Source organism: Adiantum capillus-veneris, chromosome 30 (assembly GCF_014529385.1).
Source record: "Adiantum capillus-veneris isolate H3 chromosome 30, ASM1452938v2, whole genome shotgun sequence".
NCBI classification, from domain to species: Eukaryota; Viridiplantae; Streptophyta; class Polypodiopsida; order Polypodiales; family Pteridaceae; genus Adiantum; species Adiantum capillus-veneris.
Window position 1 is genome coordinate 11,334,222 of NC_140960.1, and position 10,579 is coordinate 11,344,800.

General features: G+C 41.9%; 1 protein-coding gene across 1 annotated transcript; it reads left to right on the forward strand.

The window, feature by feature from the left end:
* Positions 1 to 8,878: 8,878 nt before the first annotated feature.
* On the forward strand, positions 8,879 to 10,236 carry LOC147417541 (chlorophyll a-b binding protein 1B-21, chloroplastic-like). The gene is made up of 3 exons (XM_086506669.1): positions 8,879 to 9,173; positions 9,336 to 9,438; positions 9,709 to 10,236. Exons 1-3 carry the CDS (start codon positions 8,974 to 8,976, stop codon positions 10,144 to 10,146), a joined length of 741 nt encoding a protein of 246 aa, XP_086362795.1. The 5' UTR covers positions 8,879 to 8,973; the 3' UTR covers positions 10,147 to 10,236.
* Positions 10,237 to 10,579: the final 343 nt, after the last annotated feature.

Sequence of the window (10,579 nt, forward strand, 5' to 3'; positions counted from 1 at the left end):
AAGTGTCATTTTTGTAAGCAAATTAACCACCACACAAATAGAATCATATCCAAGGGATGTAGAAAGTCTTGTGATGAAATCCATGGATATGCATTCCCATTTCATTTGAGGTGTATCAATTGGATGAAGCTCACTAGGGTATCAAACTCGCTTGGCTTTAATGTGTTGACATATTAAGCATTGTGTGGCATAGTTTAACACATTGCACTTTAACCCTGACCAAAAGAAACTATTCCTCATAGTAGCATAAGTTTTAATGTAACTTGTATGATCTGCAATAGGTATGTCACGAGCTTCTTGCAATATTTGAAGTTTGATTCCTTCATCATTTGGAATATCAAAACAACCGTTTAAGTAGAGATCATAATCTTCAATGTGAAAGCCCTTGATTTGTCATTCTTGCTTCTTTGTTTGACTATGTAAGCCTAGTAAACATTGAGTCCTCTTGAAAATGAATCCTGAGGCAAATAAGGTCAATCAAAGAGGTATTAGAGGTTGTAATAGTCGCTATTGTATGCTTCATGCTTAAATCATTGGCCATTAAGTTTTCCTTTTTGGTTTAAATTCAGTTCCAAAAAGACCCTCTCTTCTATTCCTAGCAATTAATAATATTCGAGCCTCGAGTACAGGAGCTTGAGTGCTTTTCTAAAGGGGTAAAGAGGAGTAGCAACTAGGGCTTTAATTGCCAAAGTACACCTTTAAAACAGTTTACACCAAAAAACTGTTAGAATGGCTGACAATCGTAAAGAGCTTTGATTTTGCTAATGAGCAGGCTACTAATGATGCCCCTATGCTTGTTAACTACCTTGTTTCTAGGCTTCAACAAGCCATGGGCAATCCATCCCTCCAAAGTGAAGTGCAACGTCAGCTTCGTGCTCATGGGATTCTCCAAACTCCCCACCAAGAAGAGAGAGTACCTAGGAATCCTTCTTGTGAGACTTCCAAAAGAGGCCTCTCTCCGATTCGGAAAGAAAAAGAGGATCCGTATGAAGGGCTCAAAAATCTACTACTTGACTACGCATCTCCTTCCCAAAGGAGAACTCAAGAGCCCCCACCAAAAGAATGAGAAAGAAGTGAGTCTCCTGCCACCTCGGTGGAGATGGCTCCACGAAGACGACGGGCAAAACGCTCTCCAATACCCCCTAAACGGAGAAGACCATTGCACACCTCTCCACACCATAATTCAAAGAGGGATGACAAAAAACAAGAGAAGAAAAAGGTGAGAAAGAGGTCACCCTCTTCTCCATCTTATTCATCCTCTTCCTAAGTCCACCAGGTAATTGTGGTCTAGCCTACGGGCAAACGGTGAAGCCCACGAACATGGAAAGCTTTAAGAGCTTCCATCATGAAGTAGTTTTTGGCTACCAATGTGCCAAAGAGAAAGTACTCACCGAATGGCGAAGCTTGAAGCTCTCTCCCTATGAATCTATTCACAAATATGTAGACAAGTTTTGGGACTTACATCTCAAAGCCACTATCTTCAAAAAGATGGATTTTGGAGAGCGAAAACAACAATTTTGTGCGGGTCTAACTGAAGATATGGCGGAGTATGTCAACTCCCAAAGGCCACACACTATATTTCGGTCATACACCACCATGGTGGCTTCATGAATCAATTTCCAACAAGGGACTAAGAGAAATCTTAAGCCCATGGAGAACAAGGACCGTAACAATGAGCCTATGTCCAAAAGTCTCCTAAAGGCAACGCCAACAACAACAAAGCTAGGAGAATTGAGTTTATAAACGCAAAACTAAACTCTCTCCTGAAGAGCTTGAGCATTATCGTAAAGATAATTGTTGTTTTGAGTGCGGGGAGCAAGGGCATGCTTATCGTGCTTGCCCCCACAAGAATACACAGAACGAGCTTCCTAGAGCTACCTTGGTCAAAATCCAAGAAGAGGAAGCTGACCACAAAGGATATCCTCTATGCCACGCTTGGGGAAAGGTAAGAGAACATGATGCTTTTATTCTCTTTGACCCAGGTTCTACTCACAATTTCATATCCACAGAGTTGGTCACCAAGCTAGGCATCCAAGCCTATGAGGTGGGAGATGTCCTACCCACTGATGGTGCTTTCAAGGGGCAAGAAGATTCAGTCACTCCCTTAATTGGGAAATTGAGGCTCCATGTCCAAAGCTATGTGGACAAAGAGGACTTCTTTATCTCTCTCTCAAGAACAAGGATGTAATCCTAGGGGCACCATGATTTGAGCGCATGGCTGCCAATGTTAAATTCCCTAAAAGGAAAATCTACTTTAGGTTCAAGGAAAAAGATATGTATATAGATGCTAAGGAGTTGGGTAACACCATACCCATTGTACATATGCAAGCTTTCAATAAGTCAATAAAGAGCTCTATTTCTGGGTACATGATTTTTGTTAAAGATTCTTAAAATGAACCTAATTCTTTAGCAAAGAAAATATAAACAATCACAAGGAATTAGAGTTATCCAATTTTCTCAAGGGATTTCAAGATGTTTTATTGACGACATCCCTTGTGAACTACCTCCTAAACGAGGCAATGATGATCATGCAATTGAACCTCTTCCATAAAGTTCACCGCCTAATAAACCTCCTTATAGAGTTTCTCAAGCTCAACAAGAGGAGATTATGCGACAAGTGCATGAGTTAGTTGAGAAGGGCATGGTTAGGCGTAGCTCATTTCCATTTTGTTCACCCGTGCTTTTAGTGCAAAAGAAAGACGGCAGATATCGTATGTGTGTCGACTATAGAGCACTAAATAGGATCACTATCAAAAATAGGTTTTCCGTTCCACGGGTTGACCTACTTCATTACGATTGACCTAAAAAGTGGCTACAATCAAATAAGGATAGTTGATCAAGACATTGTAAAGATCGCATTTCGCACTACGTTTCGTCTTTACAAATACATTGTCATGCCTTTTGACTTGACCTATGCACCAGCCACATTCAACCGCTTGATGGAGAAGCTATTCAGGCCTCACCGAACCTCTGCTGGAGTGTTCTTTGATGATATCATCATCTACTCTAATTCACTAGACGAACACAAGCAATACCTCTAGGTAATATTTCAAGCCTTACGAGAGAATAAACTTAATTTTAATCAAAAGAAAAGTGAGTTTTTATTACAAGAGATTCAGTATTTAGGTCACATTATCTCTCAAGATGGCATCCAAACGGATCCATCAAAGTTAGAGGTAATAAAAGGATGGTCTAATCCAAGGAATCTTCATGAACTAAGAAGCTTTATAGGTATGTGTGCATACTATAGACGCTTCATAGAAAAGTTCTCACAAATTGCGGGACCATTACGTGACCTAACAAAGAAAAACCTTAGGTATACATGGTTTGCCAAGGAGAACAATCCTTTTGAAAAGCTTAAAGAAAAGCTTATCTCTCAACCTTTGTTTACACTGCCGGATCTCTCAAAGCCATTTGAGGTCCAATGTGACGCTTGTGGTGATTGCCTTGGAGCTGTTTTGATCCAAGAAGGGCACTCCATAGCCTATGAAAGTTGAAGGCTCGGCCCTGTTGAGCAAGCTCTAGGCATATATGAAAAGGAACTCCTCGCAATTCTACATGCCTTAGACTCGTGGAAGCACTATTTACTAGGGACTCCTTTCATTCAACGAACGGATCACCAAAGCCTTAAGTACTTCATGACGCAGGCCAAGCTCTTCGACAAACAGATGAGGTGGGCAAATTTCCTTTCGCAATTTTATTTTCATATTGCTCACATTGCTGGCAAGCATAATCAAGTAGCCGATGCACTCTCAAGACGATCGAGAGTGAATGCGGTTTCCATAGCAACTCACAATGATCTATCTTCTATGATAGATGAGTATGCTATTGATCCTGTTTTTAGAGATGTTATTTCAGCCCTTGCACTAAGGAAGAAAGAAGAACCATTTACCCTACAAGGTGGTTATCTTCTCTATGGTAATAGACTATGCGTTACTAACTCACTACGTGAGAAAGTAATGTATGAATCTCATGCTCCTCCTTATGCGGGGCATAGATTGATTTAGTCTACCCTAAAAGGATTGAAACATATTTCTATTGGCCTGCCATGAAAGCAAACATACAAGAGGATATATCTAATTGTGTGGTATGCCAAAAGACGAAGTTTGGTAGAGGGAAGCAACCTGGATTGATTCGACCTTTGCCAATTCCTAATTTACCATGGGAGAGCATATCCATGGATTTTATCTTTGGATTGCCCAAGTCTATCCATGGAAATACGGGAATATGGAACGATAGTAGACAGGTTTAGTAAACAAGCTCATTTTATACGTGTCAACAAGACTATCAAAGCCCATCAAATGGCAACCCTCTTCATGTCACAAATTTTCAAATACCATGGCTTGCCAATGTCCATAGTGTCAAGTAGAGATCCTAGAATGACCAGTAATTTGTGGAAAGGTCTCTTTGAGAATTTAGGGACAAGGCTAAACTTCTCTTTGGCCTATCACCCGCAAACGGATGGCCAAAGTGAAATAGCTAACCTAACAATTCATGATCTACTAAAAGCCTATGTAGCAGAAGTAGATTAAAGGTCCCAATGGGAGAAGTACTTACCCTTAGTGGAGTATGCCTACAATAATACTGTACATATCTCCACAGGAAAAGCACCTTTCGAGGTAATTGACAGAAGATCTAAAAGTCCCCTGCTACTTAAGGTACACGGGAAGATCTTCGTTGCAGATGAGTATAGCCGAGACCTACAAGAATCTTTCCAAAAGATTAAGGATGCTATCTCTATCTCACAACAAAGGCAAAAGGCTCCTACTGATAAGCACAGAAGAGCCCAAGCCTTTTTTTAAAATGATTAGGTCTTGCTTAAATTTCCCAAGGCTCGATTAAGGCACACAACGGGCAAGAATCCTACGGGACACCAAAAGTACTATTCTAAGTTAGCAAAAAGGTACTATGGTCCCTTCCAGATTCCTAGACCAATCAATGAGATGGCCTATCAACTCAAGTTGCCCAGTCATTGGCTTAAGCAAATGTACAAATGTTTAAATTGAACAAAGTTTTTGTTTTATAAGACTCTCTTTTTCTTTATTGTGCACAAATGTTAAGTAGTATACGTACTTAGGATCAAGTTTGCGGAGACGACGTCTTCCAAACACCAAGTAGATCTTGTCACTCTACTATGGAAGATTGATAGGACTAATGCGCAAGCATGCTTGTGGCAGCTTAGGCTCTCAAGCACCAAATGGATTAGTCATCCATTTCGGAACGATGTCGTAGGGTAAGATAGGGATCCTCTACCCGCTAGAAAAAGGACTAATGAATAGGCTTCATCTTCTCTACCCCATAGTCGAGGACAACTATGATTTCAAGAGAGAGGTAGTGCCATAATACGTAATATCTAATTATCCTAAATCATTTATTCATGTTAAACTGATCATTTAATATGGGGAAGTGCCAGGGGAGAAAAATCTAGAATATTAGTTAAGATGGCAGACCGGCCACAATAGGGATCCAAAGGAGGGAAAATAGGGATCCAAAGGGGCATCTGCAAAAGACCAATGTGCAAACAATGGGCTTCAAAGACCCTAAGGTTCAACCCATTAGGACTTCCAGAATGCTAAGGTTCCATATATTCAAAGGTTAGGTCCAATGGTCAAAACCTAGGGCAAATTGGATGCTTGTGGGAAGACTCAAAAGTCTTCCCACATCCCTATCTTGGAGGGGACGAGCCTTTCTTGTAGGGGATGAAAGAGAAACTCACACACACTCTAGCAGGCTCCCTTTACACAAAGGAAATACGGGACACATGTCAGCTCCCTAGGCCAATTTCCCCCAAGATGCATTCAATTCCTATATAGAGGTGGACCAATGAGAATTAGGCTAGAGTACATTTAGTTTAATTCATTTTAAAACACTTGATAAGAGAACCAATAGAAATTAAGCTTTTTAGAAGACTATTGGACAGTCTCCCAAGGGGTCCAATGAGCATCCAACAGCCTGTCTGATTCCTATTGGCCACAAGACTAAGGGGTCCAATGAGAGTTTAATTGCATTATTTAATTACCTAAAGTTCTCACAAAAGGGGAAAGGCGAACACATGTCACAAGGCTATCACTTGTGCTTCTTAATTATCATTGGCTAAGCTTTGCAGGGTGCCAACATTAGTAAAATGCAAGAGGGGTCGACCAAGAGAGAGAGGGGGCTGATTTTGGCAAGGCATTATCACACACACTCACACAATTTCATGTGTGAAGCAAAGAAGACTCTCTCTCCTTCTCAAGCTTTAATGGAAAGCTCATCATCTACTCCAAGCTTGTAAGAAGGGAGGCCTACACCAACAACTCTTGCCTTTGTGATGCAAATCCAACCAAGAGCCAAGCTCCAATGCATGCTCATCTCCTCTACCATGCTAATTACTAAGCTATGCTAAGCTTTTATGAGTGATTATGTGAGGAGATATACTTCTTTCTTGTAAGACTACTCCTTCTTCCTCTCAATCTATTATCATACCCCACTAGCTCTCACCATCTTCGAAGGTGTGTGAGGTCTTGGGTCTGAGATCGTGAGGGAATTGATGTTGTGTTTTATAAGTGCGTGCATGGTGCTTGAATTTTCCATCTTCATTGCACCAGCAAGTTATTGAAGGAACACAAAGTATTGTATTGTAAAATGTTTCCCTTGATGGGGGAAACCTATAATACAAAGCCTTTTGGAGGGGGCCTCGGCTCCATGTAAATCTGGTCCTAAACTATCATCAATAGCTTAATTTCTCTCTCTTTTGAAGTATTGTTCATGCCTATCTAACTAGGTGTTATGCTTTTTGTTGCTCTCTCCATCCAAGCACTCTTGCTATGCTCATTAGGAATATATTCTAATGAAATGCTCACTATGTTTATGTTATTTTCCGCTACACACAAGTTTCTAGTCCATTAAATGTTTCAAATCTCAAATGAAATAAACCATAAACCAATGTGTAGATAATGCATAGAAAATGAGTTGAAATTGAACCACCTGTGTCGAGCCAACTTGGCTATCGAGCACCTAGACCCATCAATGCTTAACATACCAATCTCATTGGACTCATCCACCTTTACAAGTTTTAATCTCACTCAAGTGAAAAGAAGCATCATTTAGATATGCCAATGCTACACACATGATTGATTTAAGGCACTCTAGATTATCACAAACACGAAAATGGTAACAATCGGAAAAAGAACTCACATTTTGTAAAACTCCCATTCAGGCGATGGTTGCCATCCCAAGTATAGAACATCTTTCTAGCCAAAGATTTTGAGAAAGTGTTAGCAATGTCGTGTTCAAATTCATTATTGGCTTGCTTCCATAGAAGATTCAAATGCTCCGTAATCTCATTGTTCATCACTGTAACTAATGGATGTCCAAGTGCATCAACAGAGGAAGCGATAAGGGATCTCCAATGACTTATATCATCAAAAGGCTATGAACATTCAAGAAACCCCCAACTCAAGTAAAACATAATGCAGGGCTCTCCAAAAGTTATGCAAATTCAAAACTCAAGACAACCGTTCTAATTGCCAAAAATGGCACTACACGAGTGTACTTGGTAGTATCCCCAAACATCGTAAATAAAACATGAAAAATAGATTGAAATCTATCAACAATAGCAAATACGCACAAGCAAGCACCAAGTCAAGCAAGCAACTCCCACATGAATCAAAATTCACCTCGATCAAGCATCAGAGGCATCATGAGAGCCAACTACACACACACGCGCACACACACACACACACGGAGAGAGAGAGAGAGAGAGAGAGAGAGAGAGAGAGAGAGAGAGAGAGAGAGAGAGAGAGAGAGAGAGAGAGAGAGAGAGAGAGCTGGCCATGGAGCTTCAACATCAGCGTTACATGGTCTCCAGCAACTATGCAAAAATCATGTTTAGTCCCCCCCCCCCCCCCCCCCCAAAAAAAAAAGAAGATTATTATACCACCAAACCACACTTTAATCTCATTATCTTTTATTATATTGAATAATCAAGGTAAAAATGCCCAAAAATACAATTTAATATTTAAAAAAAAGAGAGTACAGAGAGTATGCATTAAGACTCTACCTTCGAGTAAACCAAAAACAAATGAATTGGAAAGTGAATTCAATCGTAAGGTGCACATTAATATGAGGGATTTTTCCTTTTAAATATTTAATGTATATCCTTAGCACACCTTACTGGTGCTCCTCATCTTTAACAACCCTAAGCTCCATCGACATGCTACCCTAACCCCAAGCCTTATGCTTGCTACTTGCTCCTCCACTTCATCATCTTCCATTCACATGCCCTCACCTTATGGCTGTTGCTTGCTGTTCAAGCTTGCCATCATCTCCCATCCCTTTATCAAGCATGCAAGCGAGAATACATACATGAAATGAACAACATAAAACATTTCCACACAAAGATTGAAGATTAAGAGGGCGAGAGGAGTAATTTGAGCCATTCGAAGAGGGATGATGAGTGTGTGTGTGTGTGTGTGTGTGTGTGTGTGAGAGAGAGAGCCATGCGAGCAGAGCCGCTTGTGCCCGCCTTGCCTCCGCCTCCGCCTCCTATCGCTTGTAAGCCATCGAGTTTGGACCTTATGAAATTGCCCGCCTTAGGCCCTTACCTCTCTCCGAAGACACCAGCTTTTCAGAGCTAGCACCCAAAACCGTTCTTTTATGAACCACCGCAAGGAGTATTAAGGCCCAAGGTTGGGGACACATTAGCTACGTTACCCTCAAAATTAACTCACACAGAGAGCCTTTAGTTAGTCTATAGGCGAAGGGAGATATAGTTTCGTGGGCCATTCGAGGAATATTGGTGGTCGAGAAAGAAGGAGAGAATAGAAGAGCCAATGAGAAGGTACCAACAAAGATTGGGCCTATCTCGCTATCAGAGAGGATACGAATAATAATCAAACTGAAACACATTCCAAAAGGAGGCAGCTGAGAAACGGTGAAGTGTGAGCAAGAGAGCGATTGCTACCCCCGTGTGCAGCAGAAGACGTAAGGGCAATGGCTTCTACGAGCATGGCCTGCTCACACCAGCTGGTGCCTGCGCTGTCAGTTCCTTTACCCAAATCCAGATTTCTGGGCGCTCCCTCCTTCGCACCTGCCCTCGCCTGCAGCAATGGTTCTCGTCTCACCTGCATGGCCTCTAGCGAGTGGCTGCCTGGCCAACCCCGCCCTGCCCATCTGGATGGCTCCTCCCCTGGGTAAGACATTGCTACTCCCCTTGAACCTCTCTGATGCTGAGAGCCTCAGTTCTCCTAGCGACAGCAATGCGCTTGTAAATGATTCTTCTATCTGGAGGTGTTGCTCTGTATGTAGTGCTGATGTTCAAGTCTCTCGTATCTGACTTACCGCGGTTGTTGCAGCGACTTTGGGTTCGACCCCCTCGGGCTCGCTGAGGTACCCGAAAATTTCGCTCGCTTCAAGGAGTCTGAGCTCATTCACTGCAGATGGGCGATGCTAGCTGTGGTATGTATTCAATCGACGTGTTCTCCTATGCATATATAATCTTCCAAACGCGTCTATAGCGCCGTTCTGCCGTCAAGAATTTTGAAATCACCGAGTGGTTTGGTACGCCACTGGCTCCTGTAGATGGCTGACTTAAGAGTGCTTGTGTTATGGATACTGGATATTTGCGTCATTGGATAGTTAAGCCGAGGTTTTGAAAGGATGTTTCAGAGAAATGAAGCCAACGTGAAGAATGGATTTGGGTTTTAAGTGTTTTCGTTTGTGTTGCAGCCAGGAATTCTGTTGCCAGAAGCTCTGGGGCTGGGTAACTGGGTGGATGCGCAGAAATGGGCAGCTACGCCAGGCGGGCATGCCACCTATTTGGGCAATCCTGTACCCTGGGGCAACCTGTCCTTCATTATTGCCTTCGAATTTTTTGCCATTGCTTTTTCAGAGGCTTTAAGAAATGAGGAGAAAGACCCTGAGAGAAGGAAGTATCCAGGTGGGCCATTTGACCCTCTTGGTTTCTCCAAGGATGTTAAGAAGTTTGAGGAGTATAAGGTGAAGGAGTTGAAAAATGGTCGTCTTGCCCTCATTGCCTTTGTAGGCTTTGCCATCCAAGCAGCAGCCTACCCTGGCACCGGGCCTCTCGAGAATCTTGCCACACATCTGGCTGATCCTTGGAGCAAGAACATAAGTGAAGTCTTAATTCCCAGGAGTGTCTTGTAATGTAGCTGTTTCTTGGTTGGTTGGCTGGCTGCCCTCTGTAGATTATGATTGCTCTTTGTTGATATGATATGTCATGTCGTCTTCCACCAATCATCTTGACTAGTTAGTTCCTGAATATGATTGATTTGTGCTAAAAAAGTTTTGAAATGTTGTTTCCACCAATTATCTTGTCTCTTAATCAATCCTGCATCCAGCGTGTGCTGTGTCATCTTATTGTCCTCCAATAATGGAAGTGTAGATTGTACATAGCATACATACATGATTATCTGGCGAGTAGAATACGGCTACCTGAGAGAGAGAGAGAGAGAGAGAGAGAGAGAGAGAGAGAGAGAGAGAGAGAGAGATGTTATTTATGTCTTCATAAGGCCAAAATGAACCATGAGAGCAAATGGTTACATGTAGTGGATCTAATACCCTGCCTCAGTACAAAAAG

Excerpts from the sequence above, each read along its gene's own strand:
- LOC147417541 (XM_086506669.1), top strand. The coding sequence starts at position 8,974 with ATGGCTTCTACGAGCATGGCCTGCTCACACCAGCTGGTGCCTGCGCTG. Across the intron at positions 9,174-9,335 it reads CTGGATGGCTCCTCCCCTGG|CGACTTTGGGTTCGACCCCC; the intron begins GTAAGACATTGC and ends CGGTTGTTGCAG. Across the intron at positions 9,439-9,708 it reads GATGGGCGATGCTAGCTGTG|CCAGGAATTCTGTTGCCAGA; the intron begins GTATGTATTCAA and ends TTTGTGTTGCAG.